The 20409-nt window shown below is 55.3% G+C and overlaps 3 protein-coding genes across 5 annotated transcripts; 2 read left to right on the top strand and 1 right to left on the bottom strand.

The window, feature by feature from the left end:
* Window positions 1–171: 171 nt before the first annotated feature.
* On the top strand, window positions 172–7176 carry Rab1b (RAB1B, member RAS oncogene family). Its single transcript, XM_005333394.4, has 6 exons — window positions 172–328; window positions 1955–2027; window positions 2295–2390; window positions 2486–2581; window positions 5498–5629; window positions 5722–7176. The coding sequence occupies exons 1-6, from the start codon at window positions 315–317 to the stop codon at window positions 5914–5916; spliced, it is 606 nt and encodes a 201-aa protein (XP_005333451.1). The 5' UTR covers window positions 172–314; the 3' UTR covers window positions 5917–7176.
* Window positions 7177–7830: 654 nt separating this feature from the next.
* On the top strand, window positions 7831–13554 carry Cnih2 (cornichon family AMPA receptor auxiliary protein 2). 3 transcript variants are annotated; one of them, XM_005333392.4, is made up of 6 exons: window positions 7838–8197; window positions 11656–11724; window positions 12124–12171; window positions 12417–12529; window positions 12611–12754; window positions 12928–13554. In XM_005333392.4, the coding sequence occupies exons 1-6, from the start codon at window positions 8117–8119 to the stop codon at window positions 12953–12955; spliced, it is 483 nt and encodes a 160-aa protein (XP_005333449.1). In that variant the 5' UTR covers window positions 7838–8116; the 3' UTR covers window positions 12956–13554. The 3 variants fall into 3 exon arrangements, with proteins under 3 accessions (XP_040140014.1, XP_005333449.1, XP_077901684.1); XM_078045558.1 differs by having other exon boundaries at window positions 7839–8193; window positions 11656–11750; XM_040284080.2 differs by lacking the exon at window positions 12124–12171 and having other exon boundaries at window positions 7831–8197.
* Window positions 13555–13931: 377 nt separating this feature from the next.
* Yif1a (Yip1 interacting factor homolog A, membrane trafficking protein) lies at window positions 13932–20349 on the bottom strand. Its single transcript, XM_005333390.5, has 9 exons — window positions 20230–20349; window positions 18022–18506; window positions 17199–17410; window positions 16941–17045; window positions 16745–16823; window positions 15057–15114; window positions 14726–14881; window positions 14229–14322; window positions 13932–14134 (listed from the first exon to the last, which is right to left on the bottom strand). Exons 2-9 carry the CDS (start codon window positions 18050–18052, stop codon window positions 13988–13990), a joined length of 882 nt encoding a protein of 293 aa, XP_005333447.1. The 5' UTR covers window positions 18053–18506; window positions 20230–20349; the 3' UTR covers window positions 13932–13987.
* Window positions 20350–20409: the final 60 nt, after the last annotated feature.

Here is a 20409-nt window from a genome sequence, read left to right as displayed (position 1 = left end):
CCCCGCCGGGTTCGGAGCTAGGTCCTCCCGCCAGGTCCGTCCAGGAACTGAACCACGAGCCCCAGAAGTCAGTGCGCCGGCAGCGACGGGAGCGCTTGGCTGCTGTGCCTCTCGGAGTTAGGCCTGCGCAGCGGCGGCGAGTCGTACACTTGGGCAGACTACAAGTTCCGGGAAGCAGCGCGGCGCAACCCAAGTCGAAAAGGTTTGCGCCTGCGCGGCGCGGGCGGGGCCTCTGGGGCGGAGCGGCCACCATCTTGGAACGGGAGGCGGAGCAGAGCTGACTGGGAGCGACCGAGCGGGCCGCCGCCGCCGCCATGAACCCCGAATAGTGAGTGAGCCCCGCCCGCGCCGCCCGGGGCAGCCTCGATCCCGAGTACGGGGCTATAAGCTTACCGGGGTGTCTGGCCTGGGTCAGGACGACGCAGCGTCCCTACATCCGGGTCCCTCTTCCGCTGACCCCCCCCCACATCCGGGTCCTGCCCCTCCCCCCGTGGGCCCCAGGACCCCGGCTCCACACCCCGAGTCCTGGCACCCGCAGCCCAGGGGCGGTGGCCCTGAGGGGCAGCACCTGCAATCGGGGGCACCGGTCCTATTAGGCCTTCTCGGTCAGGTGACTCCGCAGCTCCAGTCTCTCCAGGCCTCAGTTTCCCCACCTGCTGCTTGACTACAGTCCCGGTGGTTTGCAGCCTGTCAGAATAATCCCGGGGCCCCGGTTCAGACTTGGGCGCTTTAGGCCCGGCTGTGAATCGTTCTGCCCTTCGTTTTCTTCTGGAGTCGGGCTCCGCGGGCCGACCTGACGCGGGAGGCCCGGAGCGCCACTTGGCTCGCGTCCCCTTGAGGTCCTCCCCTCCGGAGCTGCCGCCTCGCCCTTGTCTGGGCCCCGCTGCTCTGTTGTTCCTAGTAGTCCGTCCTTTCCTGCCCTCCCACCTTTGCTTAGCCCTCCAGCGCCACCGTCACACCTTTTCCCTCCGTTGTCAAACTGTGGAGAAGTTTAGGGGAATGTGGGATTTGCTTTTCCCTTTGCAGTGGGATTCTGTAATCCTTAGACTCCTCACTTCTTGGTCACCTCCCCCTGCGGGTGGGTGGACCACATCTCATGCCCTGCACTCCTAGTTTTCCCCAAGTATCAGTTATCTTCTTCCTCTTTTGCCACTTCCTTTTTCTCCTCCAGCTCCAGGCCTCAGATTTCCTTGGGGAAGGGTGAAGCTCTGAGCCGAATTAGGAGGGGGAACAGAGAAGGGAACCGGCAGGCCCTCAAAGAGACTGGAGTCTGACAGGCCTGGTTTCAAGTCTCAGAGTTGTCAGCTGTGTAACTTAGGGCAAGTCACTTCCCTTCTTTGACCTCTGGTTTCCCCATTAGTTTGGGAATAAGGACACTGACTTCCTTGGACTGTCAGGGATTTAACAAGAGATGCACTTGAAGTACTTTTCACAGAGCCAGTCACAGCTCAGTAAGTACTAAGTGCTGTTATCATTGCCACTTGTTGACCAACTCTTTTTGGTGACTTCACATCAGGCTCTTTACATTGCTTTTTTACTTATTTAGTTCTGGGATGGGCCTTAGTTTCCACTCCTGGGGACTCCCTGCCTAGATGGGTATACCCAGGGCACAGTGGGGGTTCCCTAAATAGCTCCTAGTGGACAGAACCACAGTTTGTCAGGAATCAGGGTAGGATGCCAGCTTTGTCACTGATTGCAATTCTTGACAAGTCATGTTTCTCTTTGTCTCAGTTTCCTTTTCCATAAAGTGGGACTTAGCAAGCTGAGGGTGCTATGTATGGGTTAGATTATTTTGGGGATGGGGGGTGTTTGAATTCTAATAACTGGTGAGCATTATAGTGCACCATATCAAGACATGCTTTATGGTGTGGGGGGAATGCTATAATAGTGACTTCAGGATGATGGCAGCTGGGCTTCCTGCCTTCCTTCACACCTTCCTGTCTTTTTTCTCCAGTGACTACCTGTTTAAGCTACTTTTGATTGGTGACTCGGGCGTGGGCAAGTCATGCCTGCTCCTGCGGTTTGCTGTGAGTAAGAAGCCTCCCATACCATCTATCTGGGGTCCTGGCAGAGGACTGGGGCAAGGAGAAACAAGGGAACTAAGGATGAGGTTGCAGCATCTGCTAGCAGTGCAGCGCATCTGACTGAACAAGGGCACAGGGTTGGCAAGTTGGGGTGCTCAGAACAGGAGCTTGGCAGCTAGGAGCCCAGCCAGGACAGAGAGCTGGAGGGACAATTTCCATATAGGAAAAGGCCCATTCACCAAGGCCTTTTCACTGGCCCCAACCTTCCAGGATGACACATACACAGAGAGCTACATCAGCACCATTGGAGTGGACTTCAAGATCCGAACCATTGAGCTGGATGGCAAAACCATCAAACTTCAGATTGTGAGTGTGGTTCCTCCCCAGTCCCTGGGACAGAGGCATGTGTCTTAGAAGGGGAGGACTCAGACTGACCAGCCCCTCTCCCTACTGTGTCGTAGTGGGACACGGCCGGTCAGGAACGATTCCGGACCATCACTTCCAGCTACTATCGGGGGGCTCATGGCATCATCGTGGTGTATGACGTCACTGACCAGGTACTCCCAGCTTTGCCTCCTTGGGTTTAAGATTTTGACTCTTGTTTTTTATTCTTCTGTCTTCTCTTTGCCGATGCTCCCCAGAAAGGGGAAGCATTTATATTCAAACTTACTTCACAAGGAGTGGAATGGCCACAAAAATGATCCTCTCACAGCCCTGCTGCAGGGTCTTGGCAGAACCAGGCCTCACACTTCCTCCCACCACCTCATTCTAGACCTTCCAGTCACCTGTTTTGTGGGGGTTTAGTCAGCTGATTGGCCACTGTGCTGGGCCCATGGCTTCCTATGTGAAGAACAATTGAAGGGGGAACAATTGAAGGGCCTTAGATAAGGAAATGAGGGAGCTCTAAGCTTAGGGCCCAGAGGTCCAGGAACTCTGTGTCTGCTACAGTGACTTCAGTCACATGTCACTAGCAGTAGAGGTGGATGGCAGCCGGCAGAATTAAGCCTACAATGTCTTTTACTTTACAGAATCGATCACAGCCTTAGAGTTGCTTTTTTTTTTTTTTTTTGATAAGAGGTCTTGCTCTGTTATCCAGGCTGTGACCTCCTAGGCTCAAGTGATCCTCCTGCCTCAGCCTTCTGAGTAGCTGGAACTATAGACTATAGTGTGCCACTGTCTGGCTTCATATTGCCTTTTAATGCTAGATCTATGTCATGTTCCCATCTTACAAATGAGGACCTGGGTTCAGGATGGTGAGGTGTCTCGCTTAGGGCCTTGCAGCTAGTACAGTGGCAGAGACAGAAAGCCTAGTCTCTGGATCCCACCTGCTTTTTTTTTCTACCAAACCTTGTTGTTTAATAGGGGCCAGGCCCTGGAGACATGAGAGTTTACATCAGCGCCGAGCTGAGAGAGTCCCTGCTCTGAGGAGCAGTAGGGCTTTTCTGCTCACCAAGGATTCATGCCACTTATTGTGGACAACAAGCTGGGGGGTAAGCTGGATGGACCTAGGCCCTCCTGACTGACTGCCAAATGCAGTGACCTTGTTTCACTTCTCACCCTGATTGACCTCCTGGGACTTTTAATCCATTCTCTTCTCTCTTCTTGGAAAGTGGACTATCGATATTGCTCCACCTTCTGCTTTACACACACTCATATCACTGAATTCCACCTCAAGCCCCTTCAGTGTTTTTTATGGTTTATTCTGTATTGTCCCCCAATTCCATATTTTCTGCTTTCTGACTCTGGCCCTGGCTTCCTCCTTACTATCCCACATGGTTCTGGCCAATTCTTTGATTTGGCTTCTGTCTTGTCTTCTCTGATGTCTATTCAGCTTTCACTGTAGATACCCTCCTTTTTGTCTGTGCTTGTGCTAGCACTTGGTGTCTGTGTTAATTCAAATCTCACTATTTTACCTAGTTAACTTAAGGGTGCAGTCTGTGTTTCCATATGAGGAAACTCACTTGGAAAGGTGTTAAGTAACTTGCCCCTGATCTCCCAGTCAGGAAGGGCAAAGCCACGGTTGACACCCAGGGTTCCTAGCTTTAAGCATAACCTTTCCTGCCCTTGATACCTCTCCTCAGCCTCAGATATTTGCAGAACTCAGATGTCCAATATTGGCCTAATGTTCTCTCCCCAAATCCTCTCCTGCATCTTTATCTTTGTAACACAATCCTTGTCAGAAAACTCTTCCCTCCCCCATCCAGTCTTTCTCAAGGGCCCTTTATTCTCTCACCATTATGTCTTTCAAATTTGTCCCCTCATAATAATAGCAGTGATGAGGATAATAGCCTTACTTGCTAATTAAGCACTTGTTATGAGACAGGCTTGTATTCATTCTTTCATGCAAACAACAGCCTTGCAGGGAGGTACTATTTTATTCAAAAAAAGAAACTGAGGCTCACAGAGGTCACGTGATATACCTAAAGTCCCACAGTAAATGTCTAAGCCAGGGCTTCACCCAGGATGACCTGATGCTAGGCCTATGTGCTCCCCCACTGCACTCCACATCTTTTCTGAATTACAGCAACCACCTTCCAGTTGGTCTCTGTCTTCTTGCTGATTCTCTGGCCTCCACATCCTGTCTGGACCATTTTCCCAGAACAGGTTTGATCCTGCGGCTTCTGTGAGAGACCCCCCCCACTGGCTCCTGGTGTTCCCAGTCTTATCCAGGCTAACACCCTTTGAGCTCTGGCCTGCCTGCTCCTCTCCTCCCCAACTCAGGGCTGTGTCCTGGTAACATCCCACTTCTCCCCGCTCCCTAAAGACACCATGCCTTCCTCTCCATAGCTGGCACCTTTCCTGCAGAAAGCCATTTGGTACCTACAGGCTGAAGTCAGAGACAATCCTGGGGCTCCCCAGCACCTGCCTTCCATTCCTATCTTGCCATTGTGTATGTCCTGTTCTGTTCCTCCATTGTCCTCTGAATGCCTTAGGGAAGGCCCAGGGATGAGTTCTGTCTTTGTCCCTTAAGAAGAGAAGCAGCTCTGAAGCTTGAACACTTAGCCTAGAAGTTCTGCCCTTTGACTTGGTGGGTCTCAAGCTGCTCGGAGAGTCTAAGGCCCAGTGATGAGGATCTTGATGCAGAAATAGGAAAAGTGTTCAGCTCTGCACCCTCAAAAGGCTCCCCTTTGAAGACCTCCACCTCCCACTAGGCTCCAAGCCCGTAAGGGTTTTTAAGACATATCTACCTGTCTCACTCTGACCTGCCTCTGTCCTGCTGCCATTGGCTCCCACATATGGTTAGGCCTGGAAGTGGCTCAGAGAGAGCTGCTGGAGGCACAGCCGGATGGCAGGCAACGTGGCTGTGCTGGGCCTGGATTTTGGGGTCCCAGATGGAGAACAGCAGGAGAGGGGGCTTCTTTCTGGATCCTTGAGCCCATAGCTCCCATCTCTCCCTGAAAGGATTCTTGTTTACAGGCCTGGAGAAGGGTGGGAGTTGGAAAATCAATAACTTTGGACCCTGGGCCCTCTAGGAATCCTATGCCAACGTGAAGCAGTGGCTGCAGGAGATTGACCGCTATGCCAGTGAGAATGTCAATAAACTCCTCGTGGGCAACAAGAGTGACCTCACCACCAAAAAGGTGGTGGACAACACCACAGCTAAGGTGAGCAGGCCCAGGCCAGGCCATCCAGGGGTTTGGGGCCTGCTGCCTCTCACCCTTCTCTCCCCTCCTCCTCTCTCCTCTCCCCTTGTCAGGAGTTTGCAGACTCCCTGGGCATCCCCTTCCTGGAGACAAGTGCCAAGAATGCCACCAATGTGGAGCAGGCGTTCATGACCATGGCTGCTGAGATCAAAAAGCGGATGGGGCCAGGCGCAGCCTCAGGGGGCGAACGGCCCAACCTCAAGATTGACAGCACCCCTGTGAAGCCAGCTGGTGGTGGCTGTTGCTAGGAAGGGCACTTGGGGTACAACAGGAAGGGGCACCTTCTCCAGATGATGCCCCTGGAGGGAGCAAGAGGTGCCTCCCTCTGCCTCTCCAGGGGCACTTGAGTCTGTGGCTTTGGGGTGTCCTGGGCTCCCCACCTCCCTCTGGCCCATCTGCCTGCTGCCCTGAGCCCCAGTTCTGTCAGGGCCCCCAAGGGAGTTCATGCAGGACCTGTGACTTGGGTGGGGGTGGGGGGCTGCTCTGCTGCTGCCTCTAGGTACCTTGAAAAGATGCCCCACCATGCACCCTCCTTTGGAACGAAGGCTCTGTCTCCCCACCCCCATGTATGCTGCACTGGGTTTCTCTTCTCTTCCTTTTCTCCCACCTTCCCAAGAGCTGAGGGCTTCCCTGGCCTTTGCTGCCCATGGCTACAATCAGTGCCTGAGGCCAGCAGTGTGGCCAGGGGATCCAGGACCTGGGATCCAGAGCCCTGGGCCGGAACTCAGGATGGGCATGGGGGTCGCAGGGGCCCAGCAGCCCACTCTTTCCCTGCCTCCCTTCACCCCTCCCACACTCACAGCTCCAGCCGTCCAGCTGCAGTGGGGATAGAGTACGGCTTGGGCAGGTGGGTGGGCGGTTGCACTGGGCCTATGTCTTGAGCCCATAGGGAGCCTGCTCCTGCCTCCCCCTGCCCTGCCAGAGGCAGGCCTATGTGCTGCCTGCCCACCGTGCCCCTTTGTCCCTGTGGCAGGCGGAGGCGGAAGGCCCACCGTGCCAGAGGCCAGGCACCAGCCTTAACCCTCACTCTGCCAGCACCTCTTCCCTATCCCTGAGGCAGCACATCAGGCTTATTCTCCCATCCCTCAAAGCCTAAGAGGGCAGAACCTCATCCTGTGTTGCTTCTTCTCTGGGAAATATGGGTGCAACCCAGGGTTGGGGGTCTCTCTGTTCACCCCTTCCAAACCCAGGATCCTGACCCCCTTGCCCTCTGGCACAGCTTCTTCCTGCAGAAAACAAATCTGGTCTCTACCTAAGAAGCCATGTCCCTTGTGCTGTCTCTTGCCTGTCCCACCCAAACTGTGCCCTGCCATCCCCTCCCCTTCAGCTTGTATTTAAATCCCTGAGCTGCCCCTTGGGTGGGGAGGCCTACTCCCAGGTTCCCCTCTGGTGTTATGTCAGGCATTTTGCAAGGAAAAGCCACTTGGGGAAAGATGGAAAAGGACAAAAAAAAAAAAAAACAATAAATCTCACTGGCCCTCCGGTGAGCTGAGGGTTTTTGCAAGGAAGTTGTGGTGGCTGTGTGTGGTCTGTCATGGGAGACTGCCTCGGGATGGGATGTGGAACTGCATCTCGCTGTAGTGAGGTACACAGGGGTCTTAGCTTGAACTCTCTGTCCAGGGTTACTGGCAAAAGACCTTGACCCACATACTGGGGCCAGGAAAGCTGCCTGCTTTTGCTGCTGTGGGCTGTCCCCAAGGGCCCAGCACGATTCTGGGAGCAGGCAGGCGGCCATCAGCAAATACCTTTAGCCACACGGGGTTGTCTCACACATGGAGTTGGGCAGAGCCAGGGTCAGGGGGCCGCAGTATACTCTACGGACATACCCCATCTCACCTGACTCGCACCACCTCCAGCCCCGGAGGTTCAGCCCTCTCTCTGGGTGCCTCGGATGGGTCCTTCGCACTTAGGACCTCAGTTTGGCTCCCGCGCTCAGTGAGTGCGCTGTGCAAGGGTAGGGGAGTGTGCCGGTCCAAGTGGACCGAGGGTGGCCGTGATGGGTTGCTTGTGTAACGGTGGCAGAGATGTACATCCAAGTCTAGGTCTGTGTCTTCTTGAGGGTACGTGGCAGTGGGCACTTGGGGCGGGGAAGCGGGTCGGGCGGGCCCGGCGCACTGAGCCCGGCCCCGCCCGAGGCCGGTGCACGGCGGCCCCGCCCCCGGCTCCGCCCCGCCGGCTTCGCGGGCTGGAGAGCGAGGGAGCCGCGGGCGAGGGATCGCAGGATGAGCGATCGCGGCCCGGGCAGCCGGCAGCGGACGCGCCCCCCGAGCCCACCGGCCCGCGCCCCGCGCCCTCCACGGCCCCGCGGCCCGGGTCCCGGCCGCGCAGCCAACGTCCTTCGAGCCCCTCGGGCCATGCCCGGTCGGCCCTAAGCGCGGGCCGGGGGGCGTCCCCTTGCGCCCAGACCCCGCGCTGGCGCCCCCCGGGCCACCGCCCGGCGCGGGGGCCATGGCGTTCACCTTCGCCGCGTTCTGCTACATGCTCACCCTGGTGCTGTGCGCCTCCCTCATCTTCTTTGTCATCTGGCACGTAAGGCTGGTCTGGGGCTGGGGGCAGGGTGGGGGGCAGGGGGGCACACGGAGCGGGAGGGGGCTTGGGTGGATGGCCTCAGAACCCTGGGGAAACTCGGAGCCTCCTCCGCTATCCCCCATCCGTCGACTTCTGTTCGCCCCCATTAATACCCCCCAGTGTCGGCTTCCTTTCCGGTGGGGCCCCCTTTCTCCACCGCCCCCGCCTGTCTGTGGGTATGTCAGTCGTTCCCTGACCCCCTTCCTTCCTTTGCCCTATCTTAATGGTGGGTTGGGGGATGGAAGTCTGGAATTCTTGTTCCTTCTCCTCCTGCCCCCTCAATCTAGCCACCCCCGTTTGTCCGTCAGGCAGTTTGTCTGTCTGTTGCTCACCCCCCCCCTTGGGTTTTTCCAGCGGGAGTGGTGGAGCCGGTTGCTATGGCAACTGCATCTGTTTACAGGACCCACATCTCTGAGCCAATTAACCCTTTCCCTTCCCGGCCCCCTCTCTGACCAAGGAAGGGGCTCTAAGCAGCTCCAGAAACCTAGCTCCCACCGCAGCTCATTTTGGGTACCCCTCTGCCCAGGTTTCTGCTCCACTTTCCAGCTTCCTTCCTATTTCTGCTCCCACATGCCCTTTGTCTTGTGCTTACCTACCTGGTCTGCCCCTCACCCTGGCCTAGCTTCACACCTGGTTTTTCAGAATGTCCCTGTCTCATCCCTCATCCTGCTTTCTCTGAGAGGGTCCCTCTAGCTCATCCTCTCTGGGGCCCTCTCAAGGGCCTTCTCTACTGGGCCCCCTTCCCCTCACTACAGAACTATCAGTCAGCCTCCAGCTTATTGTTGGGGTCAGGGCCCCCCTTTTCAGCCCTCTCTCCTCCTCTGCCCCCTGAGGTTTCTGTCCCACTGGACCCCTCCAGTCCTGTCTGTTGCAGCCACTGACACCTCCTGCTCACCTCCAGCGCATGCAGCCCTGATCTTCATTCCCTTCCCTTCCGGGGTCCTCTTACCCCTCTCCAAGCCTTCTCCCTGTACTCCTTCCCGTCGTCGTCCTTCCTCTCTTCCTCCAGTTGCCTCACCTGCCTCTTTCCTACTCTTCCTACTTCCTCTCCTCTCTTTTTCTGGGACCTGCTGCCTGCTCCATGGTTCTCCTTGCACTCTCCTCCCAGTTCTCCCTTTGCCACCTGCCACTCCGCTGCCTTTCTCTTTCACATCAGGATTCAATTGACTCTGCTGCACCCCTGCTGTGAGAGGACTGAGCCCCCATAGGCACATCCAGACCTGCACCCCATTTCCAGCACCCTCCTGCTTTTGCTTCTCTCTCACTCTGGGTCTCCCAGTGGCTTTTTCTTTTTTCTCCCTCCTTCCTTCCTTTCAGAGCCTTGGACAGTCTTGTGGGGTGAGAGGAGGCTTGGGTCCTAAGGAATGGAAGGAATTGGGGACCACAGCCTGGGGAACATAAGGCTAGCCAGCTGCTAGAATTAAAAAAAAAAAAAAAAAAAAAAAAAAAAACTTTCAGCCCCCTGCCCCAGGGGATTCTCAGAGTCCCTTCATCCCACACACCGGTGTCAATTCAGGCACTGGGAGGCTCTGAGGGAGTCAAGGATACATAAGAATCAGACTTTGCCCTTGTGGAGTGACCTGGCTGAGAGGAAGGTCCTGAGTTTTGAAGTAACACCTTTGTTCATTCAAGAAATATTTATGGAGCACCTACTATGTATGAGGCAGTGTTTGCTCAGCCGTTTAGCTGGGTGATCTTAGCAAGCCATTCATCCAGAGTCTGTTACCTTGTCAGTGAAGTGCTTTAGACATCAGTGCCCAGAGTGAAGTGGCTAAGAGGGAAGGGGGCAGGAGGTGTGGTCCTTCATCCAAAGCTGGTAAGAACTAGAACCTTCCAGGGCAGGACCCCAGATCCTGCTCCAGCCCCTGAACCTAGGTTCCACTGGTCGCTAGGCAACCCTGGTGGTGAGTGACGCGTGTCAGCTGTCACCGTGGGGGATTGTTTGTTCCAGGGGGCTGAGTCAGCACCAGGCAGCCTGAGGGGTGGGAGGTGCGACACCGGCTGCCTGCTGGTGGTGCCAGCTTGGGGGCAGACAGACGGCACCCTTCCGCTCCCTGCTGGACCCTGTAGCTATGCCTATCAGTCAGGCTGCTGCCCAGAGTCAATGATGGGTTGGGGGAGGAGCTCCAGATGGCCCCAGCTCCCTTTAGGAAGCCCATGTTCTTTCCCTTTGAGCTGTCTGGGGTCTGGGATATTTGGGGGTGGTGGGACTGCTGCCTCAAGCTGATGGGGAGGAAACCTCAGCAGCTCCTCTGCTAGCTTCTCTCAGGTCTGGGCTATCATCCTCTTAAACACCTACTCCCCTCAGAAATTTCCCACCAGTGAGGACACTGCCACCAACCAGACACCCCAAGAGAAGACACCTTGTGCCCCTCTGTCTTACTTCCCCTACTGTGTGCACCCTTTGGAGTCTGACTCCTAGAGAACTGTAGAATCTGCCTACACCTCCCCTTCTTCACTGCCACTCTCCTCAGACCACCAAGCACCCCTCCCCAGATACTCAACAGTCCCCTTACTGCTCTGGCCTGAGTATGACAAAGTGATCAGTACTTGTAACTCTACAAACAGACTGGCCTTGGACAGGATACTTAATTTCTGTCTTAGCTTCCTCATCTGCAAAACAAATGAATATAATATTAGCACTTAAGTCATTAGGTTGTTGCAAGCAGTCAGTGAGCTAATAAGTAAAGCTCAAGGATGGAAGTCTTGTTTAGCCAGCCTGTGCCCCACCCCGAGACCTCAGCCTGACTACCCTACTTTGCCACAAATGACTCCCCTTACTCTTGTGTTCAAACCCAAACACCTGGGTCTGGCCTCACAGGAAACCCAAATCCAGCTCTGCTGATCTCTTCAGCCCCATCTTGCACGATTCCCTCCTTTCTTCCCACTCTCCTCACACTTTCACCCCAGCATCTGAAATGCAGCTTCTTGAATGTTCTTTCAACCCTGTGCCTTTGTACCTGTTATTCCTGCTGCTTGGACTGCTTTTCTCTCATTTGTTCACCAAACGCCTACTTAGAGTTAACCTGAATCCCCATCACTCCCGCATGGGGTCTTCCTATACCCCAGGGCCCCATCACTTCTCCCCCCAAAGCTTGGGCTCCTCCCAAGCAGGGGCTGTGTCCCAGGCCTCTGGGATTTTAGTGCTCAGCACAAGGCCCTGTAAAAAGAGGCCATTCTTGGGATATTTGAGAAGAGGCTGTAGTGAACACCACCAAATTGGGTGTCAGGACACTAGGAGTCCATTCCCGACTGTTGCATGACCAGGCCCTGCCCCTACCTGGGCTTCAGTTTCTCTGTTTTGCAATAACCTCTATATGGCCCGGTCCCTGCATACAAATTCCAATCCCAGGGAAGGACGGGTGTGGGAGGCCATCAGTTGCTGCCCTACCCTTGACGGGCACACACCCCTCCTCCAGATCATAGCCTTTGACGAGCTGCGGACCGACTTCAAGAACCCCATCGACCAGGGGAACCCAGCGCGGGCAGTAAGTGATACATGTGCTGTGCCGAGGTGTGTCCGTCCATCTGTCTTTCCATTTGTCGCGGGTGGCGCAGGGGTGGGAGTGGGGTCGGGGAGGTACGGTGGGGGGGCCAGCGGCCATACCCCTTTCTCGCTGTCCCCGCCCCCAGCAAACACCTGGAGCGGGCTTCGGGCTCGGGTTCCTCCTGGCGGGGCAGCAGTTGCCAGGCTCTGGGCTGTTGCCGTGGCGACGCGGGTGAAGGCCCCTGCATGGTTACTGTCGCCATGGGGACCGCGCGGCTGCTTCCCTGCGGTGCCGGGGATGCAGTAGAGACTGCTCTGCCGCCTTCTGGTGGCCGCGTGCGGAATGGGAGGGAGGCACCCAGATCCTGCTCCCCATCGAGGCCTTTTCCTTCCTCCACAGCGCGAGCGTTTAAAAAACATCGAACGCATCTGCTGCCTCCTGAGGAAGGTCAGTGTCACAGATGTGGCAGAAGGCTCCCAGTGCAGCACTGCCCGAGGCTGTGGCCCAGAGCCAGGCCCTCCTCTTTGGGCCTATTTGATTCACTTTATCACCTGAGGGGGTGTGGGAGGCCAGAGGCCTTTTATCCCTGAATTCTTGGTGGGTTGGTACCTCCCAGACCCCAACTCCCATCCGCCTTGAAGCTTGGATCTGCCCTGGCACCAGACCACTGACTTCTCACTCTCACTCCCCAGCTGGTGGTCCCAGAATACTCCATCCATGGCCTCTTCTGTCTGATGTTTCTGTGTGCAGCAGAGTGGGTGACCCTGGGCCTCAACATCCCCCTCCTCTTCTACCACCTCTGGAGGTGAGGGCAGCAGCTGCCTGGGGGAGACTGAGATGGGGGCTGAGGGCTGGGTGCAGGTAATCAGGCCTCTTCCGGTCCCAGGTATTTCCACCGTCCTGCGGATGGCTCTGAGGTCATGTATGATGCGGTCTCCATCATGAATGCTGACATCCTCAACTACTGCCAGAAGGAGTCCTGGTGCAAACTTGCCTTCTACCTGCTCTCCTTCTTCTATTACCTGTACAGGTGAGGCCCTGCCCATGGCAGTCAGAATTTAGGGAATAGATCTTCTAGGGATCATGCTTCCAATCCTAAAATCCTGCCCTTTGAACTTGAGGACTGAGGGCAAACCCAGGGTGTGACTGGGTGGGTGGCTGGATTTGCTCAGGACGCAGGCTCACTGCCTTATCTTCCCACAGTATGGTTTATACGCTGGTGAGTTTCTAAGGGGGAAGCCGGCCAGGGAGCGAGCCCAGAATGGACCGGACGCCTGTGCACCCCCCCAGCCCTGCCTCTTGGCTGCAGAGGCCTCAGCCCTGGGGAGGGAGGGGGCACTGGTGCCCCCAGCCTCTCCACTCCCCAAACTGCTGCTGCGGGGACCCCCGCCTTCAGAGCCCTCCCCCTTGGTCTAGGGCCAGGCAGAGCTCTAAACAGGGGCAGGGGCTCCTCTGCCAGCCTGTAGTCAGGCATGGCAGTCAGTCCTGGAAAGGGTGGGACTTCTGGCCTGGTCCATTTCGGGGAAAACTTGGGCCCTGCCACCAGGTAGAGCTTGACCCTGGAAATTCTGGGCTGCCCCCCTCCACCCTTACCCTGAGGCTCCCCCTGCAGGTGGGGGCACCCGCACCGGGAATGAGCAGGCTCAGCAGGGGGGCAGCCCATTCCTACTCTGCCCTCCCTCATCCCCAGGCTCCCTCTCCAGCCCTGTCTCCACTTGCCGACCCCAGCCCACCCTGTCTCTTGAACCTATTTTCTATGTTGCCTGGAGGAGTCCGGCACCCCCTCCCCGGCCATTTGTGACAAACTATGAATAAACTACTGCAAACACATGGGCCCTAGTCTGCTCCTGAAAGGCCTGAAGAAGAGATGGGGTGAGATGGTGGGCTGTGGACTGGGTACCCCAGAGCAAATTCCCCAGCACAGCTAATCTTGCCCCACTAGCCTCAGGCCCCACTGGCCCACTCTCAGATGGATCAGAGGCCTTCCAGGCTTTCTGGACAGCTGCCCCTTCCATCCTCACTTTTCCACTTGTGTATACTGAAACCCTTCCATCTGCCTTTCATGGCAGTGCCAAGGCCACAACCTCTAGGATGCCCTCGCTGGGTCCACCTTCTTCCTAAACAGCCCTAAGTTGGGTCCCCTGGACAATGCAGAGGCCCAGAGGTTGTAGCTTTCCCTCAGGCCCAGAAATGAGGATCACACCAAGTCAAGGAAACCAAATTTTCAATATGTGAAAAAACCAGTGCCATCTGGGGCTAGGAGTCATCGGACCAGGTGGAAGGTCAACCAGTATATGATGAGGGGCTGGAAGGCTGCAGCTCCTAGAGTCAGGTAGAGCTGGACACGCTGCCGAGGGGCTGGACCCCCCACACTGTCAGGGCCCAGAACTGCTGTTCGCAAAGAGCGCACCTGAAAGAAAGGAGTGCTGAGAATGGGTCAGGAGGGGAAGCTTGTCCCCAGCTCTGACCCAGGTGAGGAGGCAAAAGGGGCAGCCCAGACTCACGATGAAGTACATGAGTGCAGATGAGGTCCAGGCCAGTGCCACGTAGTAGCCGTCACTGCCAAACACCAGCCCTGTGAGCACACTGAGGATCATCCTAGTGGAGGCAGGCAGCAGGTGACCGCAGGGTCCAGGCCTGAGATTGACCCTGCCCACCAAGTTCCTGGGCCCACCCTAGACCCTGCCCACCACCATGGCCCTTTATTCCCAAGCTGTCCCCACAGGGACCCAGAACCAAAATGGATTTGTAAGATCCAAGACCTGGATATGAAACCCCTTTTCTTGAATCCCACATATCTTAAAGGTCACTCAGTTCCTGGGAAGACTGCTGGAAATAACAGTCTCTCTAACAGAGTGGAGCTAGTGGCTAAGATAGAGGAAGGACATGACAGGGCCATACTTCAGGGCTATAGCTATATAGACCTAGAACCCACGTCTGTAGGCCCCTCCTCCAAGCCCCCTCCACCCAAACACCTCTCCACCAGCCCAAAGATGCTCACCCCACGTATTTGTAGCCGCTGTAGGCCAGCAGGTGGAAGGTGCTCAGGTCACTGCGTACGGTGGCCAGGTAAAGGCCCAGGAGCAGAGCCAGCACCTCCATAACCACCCACACCAGTGCTGTGCTTGCACATAGGCCCAGCACCTCTGGAGAGAACCTGTAGCCATGGGAGGGGACAGGTCAGAACCAGTCATCCTGTGGCAGGTGTAAGGATGAGATGAGAGGCTGGGGCAGTAAAGTGTGGGCTGAGACATGGTGCTCGTATCTGGCACAAGTCCTCTAGGGAGGTGGGGAGATGAACCAGGAAGGAGAAAAGAGGGGTTGGCACAGACCTTTTCTGAATTCCCAGTGCCATCCCAGCCAGCAGCACGTAGGTGATGAAGGCCATCGCTGCCAAGAGTCAGAGGGTGGTGGTCAACCTGGGTTCCTCATCCACAGCATCCTTGCTAGGCATTCAAGGCCACTGACATTCCAAGTGCCTCCATATTTTCCCCTATCTACATATCCCAACATGGTCCAACCTCCACATTTGGTTCCTCAATACCCTGCATAGGATTTCCCTTCTCCAACCAGTCCTCTCCCTGAATAAATGCCAGAACCACAAATCACCTTCCCCTCCCCTGTCCCCATGCTAGGAAGCTTGTCATGAGTTTCCTGATGTGTCTCAGAAACCACATCATGGTCTAGGCACAGTGGCACACGCCTGTAATCCCAACAACTGAGGGCCCTAACATAGGAGGAGCACAAGTTTGAGGCCAACCTCAGCAACTTAGCAAAACCCTGTCTCAAAAAGGGCCGGGGATGTAGCTCACTGGTAAACCACCCCTGGGTTCAATCCCCAGTACCCACCCCCAAAACACATCATGAGCCAAGATCATAGTACATCCCAGATAAGATGAGCTTGATTTTTTGCAAGGCTATTAGGGTTAAAATACAGGTTCAGTGGGCAACCCAGGCTGTCCCTAGAGTCCAGGGCCACAGGGATGACCACATCTCAGCCACTGGATGAGCTCTGGCCACCCTCACAACACAGAGAACTCCAAGTTTAACCCTGAGCAGTTTTCACAAGAGCTCAGTGCCAGTGGGGGCTGGGGTTCAGTAGCAATTTAAACCTCATCATTCCTGTCCTCTGTCTCCTATGAGGCAGCAGACTGATGTGCCTCCCAGAAGGCAGTGTCTGGTGTTAGGAACTCAACTCTGCCACCTATAGCTGTGTGGTCTCAAGATACTGAAGTCCCTCTGAGCCTTGGCTTCAATGTGTAACTTGGGGATGCCAGTGCCAGCCTTACACAGTGGCTTTGAGAGGTACATAGAATGAAGTATGGAAGGACATTTGTCCTTCTTGGAGCACCTGGGTGGAGTGCCCTCCCTAGCAGCTTCTCTGGGGACTGACCCCTCTGGAGACATCCTTCTCAGTGTGTCCACTCTGGACCTGGTCCTCTACAGTTAGCAGAGTGGAGAAGTCAGCAGCATAGCTGGCCAGCCACGGCACAGTATGTGTGTCATGTGGATAGGCAGTTGTAGGGACCCAAAAGGGAGCAATTGTTCAAGGGTTAAGGCGGGCTTCCTGGAGGAGGGAAAGCTGGAATAGGCCTTGGAAGACAAGTACTAATGATGATAACGGCTAGCATTTCCTGTGGGCTCGTATGTGCCAGGGGAGATGTTGAACACACATCACTTCTCTGAATTTCCACAACAATCCTTTGAGGTAGGGGCTACTACTATTGTTGCTTTACTAAGGAGTGCAAGAACCAGGCTAAAGTCCATAGCTGGAAATGGCAGGGCAAAGCCCAAGGTGCCAAGCTAATAAAGGACATGGTCCAGATTAAGAGGCAGAAAGTGCTGTGGGGACACTGAAGGCATATTCAGGAAGTTTCTTACTAGTTACTTCACCCCATCTACCTAGGTTCTAGCAACCACAACACAAAAAGCACCAGAAGCAGACATTGGATCAAGTTAAGACTCTCTTCCTGCTCATGCCACAAGGCACTGTGTCTTCCAATCCAGATCAGAGACTCACTAGGGATGTAGAGGTCAGGAGCATTGAGGTCTTGCCGTGGGGGCAGAGGCACATCACGACTGTACTGCACTTCCCAGTTCTGGCAGTGGTGGCAGCAGCCAGGTCAGAAGCAGAAGAGAAAAGAGAGAAGGGAGTTGAGGTCTGGCCAACAGAAGGGGGGGGGGGGTTCAGCCCATTTACCTGGTAGGAAGCTCACCTGGTGTGTGTAGGGGAAGACCAGCAGCCCTAGCTTCTTGGCCACATAGGCTGTATCCACAGCAAAAAAATACTTGAGTTTGTTCACAGACACAAAACGGTGTAGCTGGGAGGGAAGAGAGGAGGCTGTGGGGGAGCCACATCCAGAGCCTGAGGGTACTCCTGTGTGCTCCTTCCCTGAGGGCCACTATGAAGATCAGGTGAAATCCCAGCCCTAGCCAGAAATCCTGCCACCCCTTTCCCTGGGGGCAGACCACACCTCCTTGTGCACTATGTCCTTTCCATGAGATGCGATGGAGCTGCCATAGGCCATAGCCACGTTGGCCATTGGATCCCCAAGCAAGTGGTTGACATTGAAGGCCACCTCGGCTCCTGGGGCTGGGTATCCCCCAGGCTGGCTGGAATAACCACCGCTTGTATCATCAAAGAGGGGAGGGGAATCCGGAGCTGCCCGGGCCCTGTGCTTGGAACCTGTGAATTTGGAAGTACTAGAGTGGGTGAAAGGAATACCAAACCACAGCCCAAAACCCTGCCCTTTCCTTTGGCTGAGCAGCCCCATGTTGAACCTGGGTGCACCAGGCAATCAGTGAAGGAAAATCAAGCTGTGTGAAGGGTAGGTAATTCAGAAACAACTTTGATGAGGAATCCTTTGCAGAAAATCTTTTACTAAGCATAGGCAAAGGAAGAGAGCCTGGAAGTAGCTGTCCACCTGGGGTTTCTGAGCTCCCAACCCAGTCATGGAAAGTGAGCAGAAGTTGCTAGGAGAAGATAACTGGAAAGATATCCCTGCAAGAACAAGGGTAGGAAAAACAACAGCTGGCTATCGAGAGGCACTGAGCGGTGATCATGACATGGAAAAGGAAGTTTCGGAGAACCCCGGGTTTGACATGGAGATCCAAGCTATTGGGTAGAAAGGACGAAGTCCGGGACGCCTTGCAGTCTTGCAGGACAGAAACCCAAGTGACATTCCCTGCCCTGGGCAGCGGGAACGGCCGCCCCTCTCCCTCAGGGTGAGCGGGCCGCGCCACTGATTTTCCTCCAGTCGGCCAGGCCGCGCCCCGCCCGTCCCACACCTCACGCACCGTGGGCTCCGTAGCCCGAGTGATAAGCCATTGCTGCGACGCTCTCTCTCCCTGAGGGACGGTTGCGCTGCCTCGTGGGTACGATTACTAATAGGGCCGCTGCTTCTCTCCCCGGGCACCGACTGAGGTTACCCAGCGGCCCGACACGTCCAGGAGTTGACCGATTGCGGTCGCCATGTCCGTAGCGTCATGCCATGCCTCCTGCCATTGGCTCTTAGGCGGCTCCGATTCTCCTCTCCCTTCTCTCAATTGGCTACCTGAGAGCCTTAGCTAAAGCAGATTCGGCTGTAGCCAACTTCCGGGCGAGGGATAGGCGGAGCGATTAGAGACGCTCTTAGATTGGATAGTGGGCTTGCTAATTCGAGGCGGGAACAGCCAATAAGTGGAAGGGTGTTGTGAATTATTTCCGCGTCTGCGCAGTGGAGCACTTGACCCTCGCTCTGCCACGACTGCACCAGGAGCAAGACTTAGCAGGAGACTGGCGGCTGAAGTCAGAGAACGAAGCTTCATTAGTGGGACGTATTCCAGGAAGGAATAGGGTAGTCGCATTCTGACCAATCCCCGTCCCTGGGGACGCCTGCTCCTCCCTCTCCCCGCTTGATTTCCTTCTTGTCCTTCATATTTCATCCAATTTTGGAGCGGTACACCAGCCGACCGAGCGGTGTTGGTTGGAGGCGGGGCCTGGCAGTGATTGAGAGGCTGACAGCCCGAGTTCTGACTCCTCCCGCCTCCCTCTCCTCCTTTCGGTGAGGGTGCTGTCCACCCCGACCGGTGCTGAAAATGCTCTCCGGCTCCACCGCCATCATGCAGACCTGCCCGCAAGGGCCTCTGCTGGGAAGACTTGAGATTTGAATCCATACGCTGCGTGTGCATATCTAAAAACCCAGAATATCTGAAGTCCCAGAAGTTGGGTAGTATAGGTGGAGCAGGATCCTGCACTGGGCCTGTCCCATCGACTCTCCAGTGGTCCAGCCGATTTTTGATCTGTTATCTCCTGAAACTGCAGCTGAAACTCCTGAGCCATTGTTTGTCCTTTATTTTCAAAGTGAGGCCCCCAAACCTCTCTTGTCCCAGGGGATCCTTTCTGTTCACTCAGGTTCAAATCACTCCCACTTTGCCTAGAGACAATCTTCAAACACCTCCCTGTCTTCAGGCATTCCTTTCTAGAGAATATGATCAGGCTCTGAGACCTGCCTTTAATTAGCTTCCTAGTGTCCATTACACCAGGTAACCTTCCTGCTCCCCAGATTCAACCCACAGTGATCCAACCACTATGCCTTTGACTAGAGGTCCCCTCCACTTGGGATGCCCTTCCCCCTCATATCCACTTGTTCAAAGCCTTTAAGAATCAACTCAGCTTTGCCTCAGAGAAACAAAGAGGACAGAGGCCTGACCTGGTATGGGTTGGAGGCCAGCGCCCGTGATGTAAGTGCCCTCTAGATTGCATTCAGTTTGCCCTGGATGTAGGTGCTGTGAGGACAGAGCCTTTTTCACTGTCCACTCCTACAGTTGTCTCCCCAGGTCCAGTGCCAAGCATGGTAGTTTCATATAGAAGACACCCAATAAACATCTGTGCACCATAAATAAATCATAAATAAATGGATGAAATAAATAAGTAAATGGATGTAACCCTAGACCTATTCTTTCTCTCCGGCCCCCCCCCACACACACATTCTCTCTGTTATGTCATCTTTAAATGATTATCCCTTTGCTTAAACATACACCCCAAAATAACTCACCCAGTATTGCAGCTTCCTATATTCCATCCACTGATTGTAAGCTTGGGGTTAAGGCCCAGACCAAAGCACAGTGTGAGGATGTGAGGCTGTTAGGGGCCAAGGAGCAGCACTGGGGCCTCATGTAGGAGGCCCACCAAGGGCAAACCCCACTGCCCCACATGGCTTGATGAATGCTTGTGAATTTACTCCAGCATTTTTCCACCCCCATTTCTCAGATGGAAAAATTGAGTTTGGGGGTGTATGCTAGCCTAAGGTCTTGCAGCCTAAGGTCCCCAATATCCTAATCCCCAGCTCACCTGCTGTAAGAGGAGCCTAGCGCCACTGCCCAGTGGATGAGGCTCATAAGCCTTTCTGGATGGTAAATGCCCCAACAAATGAGGCTTCCAGGGTGAGTTCTGGGTGGGCTTAGCTCTAGGCTTACCCCTTAGAGATGGGACGCATCGGGCACCCACACATCTTCAAGACTCACCTTCTTGGTTTTACAGCCCTGGGCAACTCAGGAGTCCTAGAGCAAGGACTTGCTCAAGGTCGCAAGAGCGAGAGCGACCAGAGAAATTCCCAGGCATCCGGCAGCCCAGACGGCTTCTGGGGGGCTGGGGAGAGCCCGCGGTGCCAGGCGCTGCTGGCGGCGCCGCCGGTGCCGCGGGGG

This window comes from Ictidomys tridecemlineatus, chromosome 4, assembly GCF_052094955.1.
Source record: "Ictidomys tridecemlineatus isolate mIctTri1 chromosome 4, mIctTri1.hap1, whole genome shotgun sequence".
Lineage (NCBI taxonomy): Eukaryota > Metazoa > Chordata > Mammalia > Rodentia > Sciuridae > Ictidomys > Ictidomys tridecemlineatus.
The sequence above is the reverse complement of the archived record's forward strand: the minus strand, read 5'-3'. Positions and strand labels throughout refer to the sequence as shown.